This window comes from Mustela erminea, chromosome 19, assembly GCF_009829155.1.
Source record: "Mustela erminea isolate mMusErm1 chromosome 19, mMusErm1.Pri, whole genome shotgun sequence".
Classification (NCBI taxonomy): domain Eukaryota; kingdom Metazoa; phylum Chordata; class Mammalia; order Carnivora; family Mustelidae; genus Mustela; species Mustela erminea.
In genome coordinates, this window is record NC_045632.1 from 46,022,873 (window position 1) to 46,038,087 (window position 15,215).

Here is a 15,215-nt window from a genome sequence, read left to right on the forward strand (position 1 = left end):
TTTTAATTATTAATTTGCTTTTTGCGCTTGGATTTATGTGCCAGGCTCATTATCAGAGGTGCTTCTTAAAACAGTGGGGGCTTTCCCTTTCTGAGATCTTCTCCCCACCCCCACCCTCACCCCCAGCATGCTAGACCCAGAAGTGAAGATGGGCGGCATTAGATGTTTCCATGTCCGAGTACAGCAGTGTCACCTTCCAGTGAAACCGAGATGGAATGAGCATTTTAAAAATACTTTAGCAAGGGGCGCCTGGGTGACTCCGTGGGTTAAAACCTCTGCCTTCGGCTCAGGTCATGATTCCAGGGTCCTGGGATCGAGCCCCACACTGGGCTGTCTGCTCACCAGGGAGCCTGCTTCCTCCTCTCTCTCTGCCTGCCTCTCTGCCTACTTGTGATCTCTGTCTGTCAAATAAATAAATAAAATCTTAAAAAAAAAAAAAATACTCCAGCAAGATCAGAAAGAGGTTTGGGACAAGGTCCCTGAGCAGCACAAGTGAGTCCACACTCCCTTGTTTTCGGTATAAAGTACTGGGCACCAGTGTGTGTAAGTCAAGTTCCGAATTGCTCACGATGAGGACAGTCTGTGACCTGCTGCCCGGTGGTAATTTGGAGAAGCTGGAGATGGTTGGGCTCTTCTCCTTCTATGAATGAGTCAAACTGCATACGTATTTCCTTCTTAGAGGTCAGTGTACTTCTTTGCACCTTCAGAGAGTAAATCATATTGCCAAGTGTGGAAGTCTTCTTTCCTTTGAAAGGACCACACGTTTGCCTTCATATCCCCCAGTGTTTTGCAAGTAGTTTTTAAACCAGCCTGTGACATTGAGGAAAATCAAGGGAACCCTTGGGCAGGTTCAAGGGTCATAGGTCACTGGCCCCAGTGTGTTGGGGTAGACCTCAATTGCCACTATTCTTTAGCTAAGTCGATTTTTCTTTCTTGATTTATTAGTTGGTCATGCTTCTTCGTCATTATTAGTTTGTGGATAGATGGCAGTTTTTCTGGAGCAAGCCAGTGATTTTCACGGGTCTAGCTGGCATAGTCTGAACAAGGATTTTGAAGCCAAAGGGATGGCCTCCTCATATCCCCATGGCATGTCGTCCAAGCCACCAGTGTCACAGTCTTAATCATCTGCAGGTTAAGGCCCTGGGGTAGGGCGTGTTCTGTGTGTGTGTTAGGACAGTGTGTGACGTGTTGCAGACACTTAGAAAGGGATCAGAACCAAACCTTGCCCAGTGGGCATAGCAGCCAGTTTTCTTGGGGTCCGTGTGAGCCGTGCACGCCTGACAGCATACTAGGGCACAGTTGAAGTTGTTGCTTTCCTTCCGTTTTTAAACTGTACACCCAGCCTGATCGAGGTAAGCAGCTAAGAATCTTGAATGCAGAGTAAAGAGAAGTGAAAAAAGTAAAGTAACTGGGTCCCCCTCCCCAAGGATGAGGGGGGCTCCATGCTAGAAAGAGAGAGGGTTGGAGAGTTGAGGATTTGTGTGGGAGAAAAATTTCCTGCCTGGCGAGCAGAGCAAGAACTCTGAAAGGAGGCAGCTCCTTTATTGAGTGTTCCCCTGGGACTTGTGCCTTGGTGGATTCTTCATATATTACAGTGAATTTAATTAAATACATGGGGATCCCAATTGAGGGTATTCTAATTAGCTGGGTCAGGAACAAATTATACTCTCTCCTTCTCCAAATGAAAACCTCTCCTCTCTTCTGCAGGGAAAGCATGTCCTAGGCTGACCTGTCCTGGTGGAGCCCTCACTGGTCTCTCCAGCCCCACCCCTCCTGCTGCTTCTGATGAGGCAGTTTCCAGGGGTGAAATCCTGGGGATAGAGCCAGTGCCACTTGGGAGGGAGAGGGTGTCTGTCCAGCAGGTTGGGGCATTAACCCGCTCAAGACCCGGGAAATGACCAGATGGTGTGGAGAAGGTCACAGAGGGCAGGACCCTAACTGCTAGCTTTGGGTCCCTGTTTACTCCAGGTTGGACAGCTTGAGAAGGACTGAGTGAGAACTTGTAAAATTTGGTTAAGATCAGGATCTTTGACATGTGGGTAGACTCAGGTTGTGAGCCTAAGTTTGGGTTGGGGTATAATCTTTATGAGCAGGTGTTTCCTGACAACCCAGAAATAGTTTATTCTGGATTTTTTTCTCTTTCTTTCTTTCTTTTTTTTTTTTTAAGTGTATTAGAGAATGAGCCTGGAGTTCAAAAGCCAGCTGGGAATTTTGAATTGAGCAAACCTCTAAGAGAAGACACTAAATATTCCCTAGACCAGGATCTGATCTGGGGGGAGGCCTTGGCTCTGTCCACCTCCTTTCCCTATACCGTTTGTGGCATGTGTCCACTTCCAGAGTGGCTCTCAGATGGCGGACAGAAGAACTCTTCATGGCTCGAGAGATTGACACTGACAACCATGAGTTCAAGTGTAGGGTGGTTTTGGAACGTTTTCATCCTATTTTTAAATCAGGAGTCCCCAGTATGATGTTCATGTCAATTCAGGATTTATATAGTTCTCTTACCCAAGAGCCCATGGATTTGAGGACAAAAGACATTTGACATTTCATCTCCCATCCAACTCTTCTTGGCCATGTTATCCTCTCTTCTGGCTCAGAGATTGGAAATTCCAGACATTTGGAAAGGAATCTTCATATCCCTATTAAAATTTTATGTTTAAGATTCAGTGCCTTATTGCAAGGAAATCCTGTCTCACAGGAAGGTAATGGGAATTTGGGGGTAAGGCTTTAGTGATTCCTGTTCTGATTTCATAGTTGATAGTATTGCCAAAATCCCTTGATAATACTTATTGCTTTGGATTCCATGGCTGTTTTCTCTCTTATCTTTTATTTCATCAGTTGTTGTTGAAACTCTAATAAATGTAATTCTTTTGGTCTCAGTGACCCAACACAATGGTATACATTTCCTTGTACGGGCTCTTGTAGAGTTTCCTACTTCTTTAGCCCAAGCCAAACCCTTGCTCCCAGGAATATCTTAGTCGACTTTTTGGCTTTTTAGGGGAGAACCTTGTGGAGAAGTCAGGGAGAATGAACATGGGCAAGCTCATCCTTCTCCTTCAAATCTAGCCCACTACACCCTCCTCCTCCCCAGGGTTGGAGCCTTCAGAAAATAGGGCTTTGGTGTATTCCATCCTCTTGAAATCCTCTGCGAGGACCCTTGTCTCAGACCAGGCAAACTGAGGATAAACCACTTTTTTAAAAATCAACTCAAATTTATTTCAGGAAAGGTAGCTTTTTATCACCAGTCATTGTAGTTGCCTTACCGGTTAACACTGAGCTCACTGGTTCTTCAGTTCCCTTCCAGTTGTGAGGATGCTGTAGGAGGGCTGTTTCTGGTTGGGGTATCACATTGTTGCAAAGTTCTGCTTCTGAGTGTGTCACATCACCCATTTTGGGTGAAGAAGGGATTGTTCTCATGTTGGTGCCTGTGAAGCCCTTCACATTTTTACCTATACCTTGGCCTCAAAGCATGGGTTATTATGGACTGGTTTAGCCGGTCTACATGATTGAGAACCTGGGCCTCCCCCTCTGACTCCCCCACAGTGATTTTTCTGCAACACTCCATTGATGCATTCATTTTTCCTCTACCAGTAAGGCTCAAACGTGCTTCTAGGATTTTCATAATTTTCCAGTGAACAAAATGTGTACCTGTGAGCACCTGAGCCTCAGAGCTGTGTCATTTGATAGGAAGTGCTGGTAGGGCCACTCGGTATTTTTGATATTGGGTGGAGTGCACGGCATTCTAACTGCTCTGCCTTCTCCGGGTCTCAAATTATAGTCTGGACAAGAAGGCTTTCCAAGCAGGGTGAACAATAGTTTTCAAAGCATGGGCCCTGAATGGGACAAGTGCAGGTCAGAAAGAAGAAGAACAACACAAATTATTTCCAAGGCACCTGCTGTGTCTTCTGTGTAGCTCCTGGGGCCCGGCTCCGGGGTCCGGGGATGTGGGTACAGAGAAAGAGGGTAATACCGTAAACACAGAAGATACATGATGTGAGTTCCTTCCTTCACAAGGATCCTGGGGGATAGGAGACCCTGGTTCTTGTTCTCTCTCTCTCTCCCACTAATAAGCTGGGTTACTTTGGATCATTGACTCAAGTTTTTTTGGAATTGTTTCCCCTGCTTTATATGCAGCCAATAGAAAAATACCCTCTTCTCCTAAAGTGGGTCATTTGTAAGGAAGGGATAGCCTTTCTGTACCAGGAGCACGTCACTTCCCCAGCAGTTAGTGAAACGGGCCCATAGCTTTCACCATATTCTCAGAGAGGCACAAGACGTTTGTGAATTTTGTCCTTGGATAATCTCTGAGTCTTCTCCTACACATGGAAGTCTGGGGTCCGTTGTTTCCGTGACCTCTCCTGTTCTTGCTCCCCTCACTTTAATCCCGTGTCTGCCCTATTCTCTGCCAGTTGTGGGGCCTCCTGGTTCTGGAATCAGTACTGTGTCTACACAAACACAACGAAGAGTGTAATTTTGACCATCTGATGCACTAAGCCAAATGACCTTCAGATGTTGACAGGGAACCAGTCTGGAGAAGTTTATTTTTTTGTCATTTTTTTAATCCAAAGGAAAATCTAATTTTAGGTTCTCTTAATAGACTGTGGTTCTAAATATAAAAACTTGACCTGTCATTCCTGTGAAAAAGCCAGACAGCAGCTTTGGCTTTGTGTTAGTGACCTCGGATTCGGTACAGGGAGGGTGACCCTTTGGCGTCCCCCTAAAGCAGGGTGTGGCTAACTTTTTCGGGGAAGGGCCTGATAGTAACCGTTGAAGCTTTGTGGGCCATGTTTCCTCTGTCGCAGTGACCCCAGACTCTGGTGCTTTGAAAGCAGCCATCAAGACAACGCAGCTCCATGGCTGGGGCTGTGTTCTGTTGGAACTTTATTTACAGAAAGGCAGCAGGTTGGATTTGGCCTGTGGGCCGTTGTTTGCCAACCCCGATCTAAATAAAGCAGGACGCTCTGGAGTGTGAGGGGGGATCCTTTGATTATCGTGCCAGGAAGACCCGGGTGACATGGGGAGGGTCTGATCCGACAGCGGCAGCGCTGTGAAAAGTCACAGGGGAGGGGATGTTCAGGGGAGATGGGAATGAGAGTCCACCGGCTGCTGGTCCTCGAAGAGCTGCTGGAGGAAGGTCCATCGGAGGAGACAGAACCACCCCTCCGAGGGGCCTCAGCACGGGGCTGCGGCCGGTCCGGAGTGCGCGCGTGGCGGTGGCGGGCTCCGAGTAGCTTATCCACAGCGTGTCCCTGTCCTCTGCCCTCACAGCACCTGCAGCAGCACGAGAGCGGAGTGGAGGGCGAGAGCTGCTACTACCACTGCGTCCTGTGCAACTATTCCACCAAGGCCAAGCTCAACCTCATCCAGCACGTGCGCTCCATGAAGCACCAGCGCAGCGAGAGCCTGCGGAAGCTGCAGCGGCTGCAGAAGGGTCTCCCGGAGGAGGACGAGGACCTGGGGCAGATCTTCACCATCCGCAGGTGCCCTTCCACCGAGCCAGGTGAGTGGTCTCGCGGGCCGGGAGGACCTCTCCAGGGGGCTGGCTGCTGCCGGCTCGCGTGTCTTGTCACCGACCTCACGGGGGACCCTTGTGTTCTGCAGGGAACGTGGCGAGCATTCTTCTCTTTTTTGTTGTTGGTGTTAAGCTAAAGGAACTCAGCATCGCTTTTCTTCAGGTGTCACGGGCCACTGCTCAGGGAGCCGGACACCTGGAGATGTTTTGTCTCCTGTCCCCAGATTCCTCCGGTTCTAGACTCCACATTCAGTTTGTTGCTTCAGAGGGGCATAAAGCAAAGGCATAATGATGTCTTGCTCCGTGGTAAGAGTGGGCGGTTTGTGGCCTCAAGTGCGGTGTGGAAGAATGAACTTCAGAGAGGATCCAAGCAGCGCTTGCTGTAAACGTTTTCACTGGGTCTGAGGGTGGTTCTGCGAGTCGGGGCCCCACGCCGCCTGCTTCTCCTCAGAGAGTTGGGACCTTCCGGGGGACCTTGCTGCTTTCTGCCCCCATTCCTGTCCTGTGCTCCTGTCTCAGACACTTCGGTCCAGTCCATGCCTCAGCTTACCGTAGCCGGTCTCTCGCGTCATCAACCTACCCTTGAGAGGTCACCGTTGACCTTGGATTTACCCAATCCAGTAGCCACCTGCCAGGCTGCCTTTTCCTCCTGTGGTCTCAGGAAGTTTCTGGAAGTATTGCACAGTCTCATCCTGGGCTCCCAGCATGTGTTTCTCTTGTGTCCTCCTGCTTTTCATGAGCATCCTTCCATGCCTGTCCCTGGCTCATGGTCCCGCATTCTGCCCTCCCCCTCACTCCCATGCTGACATCTGCTGGGCATTAGGCCCCGGCCCTTGGCTCCCGGCCTTTGAAAGCTTTGCTCTCCTGGCATTCCCACATGCACATCAAACAGCTCCCTGGATTTCTTGCTGGTGCCACGTCGTAGACTGAGCTCACAACTGTCCCCTGTCTTGGTGGCACGCCGTCACACCAGCTGGCCACACTGGAGACTCAGGGCCGTCCTTGATCTGCCCGTCCCCCGCAGCACTCTTCGCCACTGAGCTGTAGTGGCCCAGTGGGGTTCTTAATCTTACTTTTACCAAATTTCACATTTTTGTAGTTTTTAAGGGCAACAAGTTATGGAAACCTAATGAAAAAATGGCATGACCATCCCTCTCCCCCATCCCATTGCCCAGAGCAGTATCTTTCAACTTTCAGTTGTTTCTTTGGTTACTCTTATTATTTCCATATTTCTCAATGTGCTTCTACTACTGTTTCTTAATGTTTTTTATATTTCAGATATTCTCTATTGGCTTCCTACTCCGAAAGATGACGATTTCACTAGTATACCATTCTACAAACCACACAGTCCTCCTCACACACACCCACAGACTGACATGCAGAAACCCCAAACTACACACTCACTCTCTCTCACACATACACACACACACACACACACACCCCATCTCTCTACCCCCTACACCACCCTCCCCAGCCCCCTGCATACCCAGTCTTCCCTCCCTCCGTCTTCCATGATGATTAAATAATAATTTGGGGTTATATTAATATTCAGTGTTTTCGTTATTCTGACTCTATAAATATTAATCACAGCTGAGCCATGTAGAGTTTTATAATTTCATTTACCTTCTTGTACAACTTTTTATTTTCCCTGGTTTTCTAGGTACCTATGATTAATTCATGGCTAGCCCTCTGCCAGAGTAGACATTTCCTAATCTCCGAAAGCCCCGCCGGATCAGTTGCTCTCTGAGCTTCGTTCTCTCCTGGAGGTGTCCCTCCTGAGCCCTCGCAGACCCCTCAGAGTGCCCCGTGCCCTGCCCCTATCCCCCAGCTGTTCCTTTGCTCTTTTTTCCCCCACATAAATGATATCTTGAAGTGGGAGAATGTGTCCTCTCTGCCGGAGTAGCTGCGGTTTCATTATCACTGTGGAAAGGCCAGTCCTCCTGGCAGGCTGGGTGAATCACTTCTTTGGGAACCAGGATGATTTCTTGGGTACCAGGATAATTTTGGTCACCTCTGGGTCACTGCAAAACTGTCCTTTCCTGTATGTTTCTCAAATGCCTCTTCTGGTTAAAGTTCACACACCGTAATCTCCGGGGCTTCTGCTCTGCCCGGTGTGTGCACTCGGGAGCGAGGGACGAGGCCAGCGCCCACAAGACCCATCTGTCCCCTCCTGCCATCTGGCTGTGGGGGTCCCTGTCCTCCACATTCTGGCCTCTCTGTGATCCTATCATTCCCATTATTTTGCTGTGAAGTCACTTTACAGGATTCTGCTTCCTCCATCCATGAGTGTAGACCTATTTATTTCAGGGTTTGTTTTTGTTGTTCTTGTTGTTTAATTTTTTTTCCTTTTTCTTTCTGTTTTTGGGTGGGGGGGGGGGGCAGCTCCGCACACGTCATTGTTTTAATCTTCCATTAAAAGCTGGTCCCTTTCGCCTTTCAATTCTTTCTTTCACTCTACTCAGAATTCCCTTTTTATTAATGAGGTGCCCCAAACTAAATAGTGTACAGCTGCCATTTCACCCGGGGTCTATGGACTGGAACAAACAGTTCCCTGTTTTATAATGTAATACTTCTATTTATGCAGTCCGCTCTGGAATTGCTTTCTTACACCATTGCCTTCTGGGTTTCTCTCATTTAATGCGTATTAGGAGTTATTTTTCCCCCTGAAGTGTATGAGCAACTTTAGTCTCGATGATAGACTTCCTTTCTGTATTTCAAAATCCTTTTGTATTGTCTTTGGCCTGAAGTCATGTTTTTGCTCTCCGCCCTCCTCCCTCCCCGCCCTGCACCCTCCTCCCACTCCCGCCGCGGCTCCGGCCGTACTCCTCACTCCCGACAAAAGGACAAATTATTAGGTAATATTCACACTGACATTAAAAGGAACTGGGTGCCCTTTCAGAAACCCCTTTATGACAACTCATCTTAAATATATCCTCCCTCCCCCCAGGGATTGGCTTTTAACTTCTTGAAAGAATGTTTTTTAAGAAAAGGGACATTGTGGGGGCACCTGGGTGGCTCAGATGGTGAAGCGTCTGCCTTTGACTCGGGTCATGATCTCAGGGTTCTGGGATCGAGCCCGCGTTGGGCTCCTGGCTCAGCGGAGAGCCTACTTCTCCCTCTCCCTCTGCATCTCCCCCTGCATGTGCGCGCTCTCTCTCTCTCTCTCTCTCTCAAATGAATAATTAAAATCTTTTTAAAAGAGGGAAAAAAAGGGACATTGTAGACCTCTCAGAACGAAGACCCCAAAGGTCATCAGCTTCGAATTTATCAACAGAGACTTGACCCTATATTCCTGATTTTCTCTTCTCTCACATAAGGGTCAGGACATTAATCTTTAGCCGGAAACATCATTCATGTAGCGTGAGGAAGCCTCAGGGAGTCTGTGAGCACCTTTTGGGAACTCCGCTTGTTCTGACTGTGAGCTCCCTGTAACTGCTGTGCTGTCCTGGGTTTTCTATACTGGCCTCCTGTCAGCATCTCCTTAAAGGACGGGGGTCCGGTGGTCTGTCTTCCCTCCTTTCCTCCTCTGCTGTCCATGCACCAGAAAGTTTTATAGGAGAAATCTCTTTCTTTTCTTCTCTGAGCTCAGTCTCCTGTCCCCTTCTGCAGGTACCCAGACTTCCCTTTTGGCGGCTGGTGGCGAGAACTCTCGAAGAGTTTCTTCACTGTGGTGGACAAACATAGCCTTTCAAATTTTACCTGTTCCCTTAAGTCAGTATGTTTTCTGGTCAGTCCAGCTCACCACGTAGTCTGCCAACCCAGGTGAATTTGGAAATACAAAGAAGGAAACACTGAATGAAGGTCTCCACTGCCCTCCACCACTTTGTCGTCCTGGTCAGGGTTCAGCTCTGTCATCCATCATGTAACCCCCCTCTGGAGAGGCCTCCTGGCCAGACGTAAACCATCTAGGTCCTGCCCTGCACCAAAGGGCCAAGTCTCTGTTGTTCGGAGGTGCGCTAGTAATTAGGCTACTGTCCCCCATGTGGTCCTGCCTGGGGTCAGGCTTTACCCTTAGGTCAGTGGGCAAGCCATGTCCTGTATCATATCATCTCTAACCCAGTGTGACAGTTTTGTGGTTACGCTTGCTGCCCTTACCCCCATACTAGACAAGCAGACAGACAGACAGACAGACACACACACACACACACACACACACACACACACAGTGGGCCTTCCCTTTTAAGAAATGACTTGGAAATACACAGTTCAGAGAAAGGGGAGTAACTTAAACAGGTGAGGTCTCCCCCCGCCTCCCAGTCTCCCCTGGACTGGTTTGGTTATTGACTTGAGTGTATGTTCTGCAAGACCAAATGATCTCCGGACTTTGTTGGGATTTGGTCTTTTCATGCTTACAACCAGGTAGAGGTAGAGAAAGCCCATTGCTATATGCTGACACACTGGGTTATGTCTCTCAGTCGCTGGCACTGGCTGTTTACTTCCCCTTAGTTGACCAGAAGCTCCTGAAAAATGGAAAGCTCTCGTAGGTGGGTCATGTGTAGGATCAGCTTCCCTCTTTGCTTATTAAAAAGGCATTTCTGGCTCCCAGGCGAAACTGTAGTTAATTTCACTCTATCAGTGCCCTGAGCTTGGAGGAGACAAGAGGCCCTTTGTAGTCCTCCTGTCTGCCTGCCTTCTCTTCCTCCTCTTTTTTTTTTTTTTTCTATCTTACCCTTGCCTTCACTACTTTTTCTTTCACATAGTCCTAGATCTCCAAACTTCTTCGCACAGATAAAATCGAACGGTTCTTGATCGCGTCCCGACTGCATTGAAGACTTTGTGTGAGTTGGGAGACAATCCTGACGTCTCTCGTCTCTTCGTGTGGATTCCCCGGTCCATACGCCAGCCCAGGCATCCGAGGCAATCAGATGATGACTCAGTTTACAGAGGAAACAACTGTTTGGAGTCTAAGAGCATATTTTGTTTGGAGTGGAAGCTGGCATCCCCCTTTACTGACACATCTTTGGCGCTCGAGGTAGTGAATTCCTCGGGTCGGGAGGTAGGGGCCCGCCGAGTAATGATGTGGATTCAGTGCCGACCCGTACTGAAACACTCACTGGGTTTGCTTGATGGGTTATTTTTTCAAACCAACTTTCAGGGAGTTTTGCTGAACTCCTGCAGCTTGAGAGAGTAAGAAAATGTTCTCTCTTCAGCTTTCTCATTTTGTTCTGTTTTTATTTTTCAGAATTGGCATAAGGCTGCCATACAAAATAAGAAGTACATCTTTTTTTTTTATATAAGTAGCTGAATTATATGCAATTTCAGTGTCATTTTTCGCATAGCACTGACATTTGCTGTAGCCACGTCCAAAATTCTGAGGCATTGTTTTTGTAAACCAAACAGCAGCGTTCCTTGTTTCTTCCTTTTACTACATCTTATTCATGGGACTTGGGGAAGACATAGGGACAGCATATTTCTAACTAAAGACATTGCATGTAAAAGCACATCAAACACATTGGAGTGAGTGAAATTTAAAGCACTCATGGAGGAGTGCAGGAAATGTGACTTTATCTGTCTTAAATACATTCCCTGATAAGGACTATATGGACAATAGGATTGTAAACTTCAGTGTGCTTTTGGGAAACAACGCACAGATGAAGAGAGATCACTACAGATCCCCACGAAAGAGAGTATGCTATCGTTAAAGGGGAAAATGGAGTTTATGGAATAACGTGATTGGGTTCTGTTGGTTTGATTACTTCGATTCTGTTTTTGAAAAGTATTTTTCTTAAAGCTTTTAAAGCTTTAAAATAACCAAAAGTTTATAATTGAGGTCTGAGGCTGCTTCCTGGGTGGAATCTGCTTACGTGGAGTCTGATAGAGCATCAGGCACATGGCAGGACTCACATTTCCCTGGTGCTTGTAGATAGAGACACCCGTGCAGTGGCTAACAGTACAGCAAGGAGTGAGTCGTGGTTGTCTTTTGTTCATGGAGATGGTTTGATATTTGTCACTGGAAAGCGTCCATAGTTTGATTACTGTCTGATTCTCTCGCATTTTGCATCTACATGGAGAGGACAGGAGTAGTTCTTAGGGTGTACACTGTCTTGTTTTTCTGTTGGAACAGAGTTCCTGATTTGCCTTAATTAGTCCTCTAACAATCTACAAAGGTCAGCGCCATTTGCCTGTTCATTTACATTTGTAATTGTGATGGCTTCTGATTACATATTCCTTGTCTTAGTCCTTCCTCTAAGTATATGCTAGTGTGTCCTCCCCACCTCTTCCCCCAAGCCCCCCCACCCACCCAAACCCGCCAGACCAGTGTGGAAGCCGAGGATCTGACTCTTGAGACAAGAAACCTTTGTGGTGACGGCCCAGCCTGCTTTCGAACTTCAGCGTCTGCTATGGAAAGGCATCTTCGAGAGGCTGTTGCTTCCAAGTTAGAAATATAATGAAGCCCGAGTCAGGGAAATTACATTGATACCAGGCAAGAAATCTGAGAGCCATTATCTAGGAGCCTTCTTGAACTGGGTAATTAAGGGCAATTAAACTTTTCTGTTTGCTCTCTGCAAAATATGCTAATGATCTGGTCTTTTGGAAGGTGGACAGTGCAAAGCACAGTTTCACTGCTGTCCTGTGCTCCTGCTCTGGAAGGGTCTCTCCAAAGAGGATGGGACATCACCATAGTCGTCACTTGGGCAGTGGGTCTGGAGTCTCCGACCTCCTATGTAATCTGTTTCCTCTCTGTGTTCTCCAAGAGACACCAACATTCACACCAAGACGTTGACCTTTTAGAAATTATTCAAAACCTGGCTGCAGTAGGCCACATTCAGTGATTCCTTTTTTTTTTTCTTTTTTCACATTCAGTGATTCTTAATCATTCTCCCTTTCATATTCTGGATTGGGTATTCACTAGTTGATTTCTTTTTATGGAATGATCAGAGCTGCTAGGGATTTGTTCGTTTGTTTTATTTCAGTAGATAACACTGGAGCATACATTGCCCTGGACAGGGGCTGTCCATATGGCTACACACTGCTGGGCCAGTTAGCCTTGCTCCTGGTCGGTGGCTCTCGGTTGTCCTCCATCCTGTCCTCTTGGGTAGGTAGTAGTGTGCGCCCTTATGGCCACCCAGTACGGACTCTGAGAGGCAGCAACATCACGGCCACATCCTGGGTGCTGCAAAAAAAAAAGAAAGAAAGAAAGAGAAAAGGCACTTGCTGGTGGTTATTGGAGTTAGGAGAGAGTACCTGTGTGTGTGCTTTTGGAGATCAACATTGGCCAGTGCCCTTTTGAAGGACATGCCAAAGAGCCCGAAAACACAGGAACCTCCCCCTCACAGGGGAGACTTAGAATGACATATCACACCAAGTGTTACTTTAGTGAAAGCTTTATGCCAACTCACCTCTGAAAAGGGGTATCCAAGGAACTTGAAAGTGTACACCTTGTCTTTTAGGTGAACATGGATGGTTAGCCAATGGGTGGGTGTTTTTGCTGGGTTGGGGGCTGGGGATCTGTGCCTGGATTTCATTTGAGGGGAGGGGTCTTGCAATGACCACTGTCTCAGGAACCAGCAGCCCCGTCCTGTGTGCAGAGCCCTCATCCCAGCCTCTGCCCTTCATACCTCTTGTGTCGCCCCAATATATTTTTCAAGTCTAATAACGACTTGTATTTGTTTTGCCTTTAGAAATGTGCAAAAAAATCCATTTCTTGAGCTACTTAGGTTCTATATTAAACTTGTTCCTGACCTTGGTTGGGGGCCAGGGAGGAAAATAGAACATGCATCCCTTTGCTTACAGAAATAGCTCAAAGGCTTCTCAGACTTAGAGATGTTAAGGAACCCCCTTCAAACTGTGACCCAATTATGAGAATTATAGCCACATATGCTTTTTTTTTTTTAAACACTGACTAGAAGTGAAAAAGTTTTATGTCCTTCCAAATCAGTGTAAGCACTGCCCACAGTTCCCTGTTTGTGGGGTCTCTGGGTCCCTTGAGAGCAGCCAGGGAACTTCTCCAGATATGTTTCCTGCTTGTCCAATATGGCAGCTATGGCCACCTCGGGCTGTTTAGGCTTACATTAATTGAAGTCGAATAAAAAACTTAAAATTCAGTTTCTCTCTCATACCAGCCAGATTTCAAGTGCTTAATGTGGCTCATGGCTACCTTGGTGGACAGTACAGATTTATAGAATAGTTGAGAAATTTCTTTTGAACAGTGCTGGGAACCTCCGTGGGATCCCCCAGATTTCAGGCAGGCCCAGGCTGGCTTTGAGCTGCATTTTCTAGAACGTTCTTTGGCTTCCGTTTTAAAGAACGTGGTGCCCATCGGCTATCTGCATTCTGCCAGCCTGAATGGGCATATTCTTTATTGCTTTTCCGTCTCTCTCTCTCTCTGCTTCCTTTTCCCAGTATGGGAGCAGTATGTTTCACAGAGGCATCTAAGCCTCTTAGCAGGGCTGAGGGAGTTTGACTGGGCTTTCTAAAGATGTGTCTTTCAGAGTGCATGTTGAAGGGCTTTTTATAGTCTGTACCTCAAGACTGTCTTGAGACCTTTGGTGTATTATGTTAACAAAAGGAACTATTGATTGCTTTTAAAAGATCCTTGACCTTTGCTCCAATTAGAATATTAAAAATTGGACAGTGTGTGATTTTTCTTGGAACAGACCTGTTGTTTTAACTTAAAATTTTATCCCAAACTGTCATCTTCTCATGAAGTCAAAAAAAGAATCTGTGCTCTTTTCTTCCACTGTTTTCATTGGTTTAAAATGCTAAGCTTAGGACAGAGTTTTTCCTTCTGGACTGCCTTCGTCTGCTTCAGGCTGCCGCAACAAAATACCACGGACTGAGTGGCTTCACTAAGAGAAATTTGTTTTCTTGAAGTTCCGGAGGCTGGAAGTCCAAGATCTAGTTATTGGCAGGTTTGGTTCCCGCCGAGGCCTCTGTCCTCAGCTTGTAGGCAGCCGCCTCCTGTTCTCACATGGCCTTTCCTCCACGTGCCTCTCCCTGGTGTCTGTGTGTCTTGTAGGGACACCAGTTGGACTGGTTCAGGGCCCCCCCGAACAGCCTTCTTTGACTTGATCACCATTGCAAAGGCCTTCACTGCAAAGACACTCCGATCTGAGCAACTAGGGGGCTAAGGGTTCAACATAAGAATTTTGGGGGAGGACACAGCTCAGTCTGTCCCTTGGGCTTTCTGAGGACATCCAAAGCCTGTTTCATGTTCCTTTTTCAATGGTCGTTTTCGATGTGGAGAGAGGGTGGGAGTGGAGGTGGATGTGGGGGTGAAGGGAAGTCGGAGAGACGCTGGACGTCAGGCCCCGCCAGCAACCCCACAGCTTCCAGCCTCCATCCTCGTTGAGGCCCCTGGCATGTGAAGAAACAGAGCCAGCTCCTCGCAAGGGGACACCAGAGGGAAGCAGAGGTGCTAGAGGAGACTTGTCCCGTCTCGGGGGAGCTCAGAGCATGGTACCCACTGAGGCTGAGTCCTGACACAGCCTCCAGTCAGACCTCCTCCTGGGAGGGAGGACCCCGGGGTGCCCCCAGTCAGTCTGCAGCGATATTCTCGTGCCTGGGAAACCTGACAGTCTCAGCATCAACAGAACTCGCCCTTGTGGGGCGCTCCAGCAAGCTGCTTGTGTGGAAGGTTGGTGCGGGAGGGATTTACAGCCACAGCGACTCCTTACTGTTGCCCCCTGGTGCTTTCAAGGGCAAGCAGAACTCAAGGGATTTGTGGATAGTGTTGCCCTGGTACTTTTTTTGTTTGGTTTGG

At 47.7% G+C, this 15,215-nt stretch overlaps 1 protein-coding gene across 2 annotated transcripts in view; it reads left to right on the forward strand.

Annotated features, from left to right (window-relative positions):
* Nucleotides 1-15,215, forward strand: part of ZFHX3 (zinc finger homeobox 3) — a 159,171-nt gene that overhangs the window by 53,986 nt on the left and 89,970 nt on the right. For both annotated transcript variants that reach the window (XR_004281115.1, XM_032323796.1), the window contains exon 3: nucleotides 5,269-5,500. Coding sequence is in view for 1 of the 2 variants with exons in the window: in XM_032323796.1 (XP_032179687.1) it covers nucleotides 5,269-5,500 (232 nt within the window). In the remaining variant the exon portion in view is untranslated. The remainder of the gene's footprint in view (nucleotides 1-5,268; nucleotides 5,501-15,215) is intronic.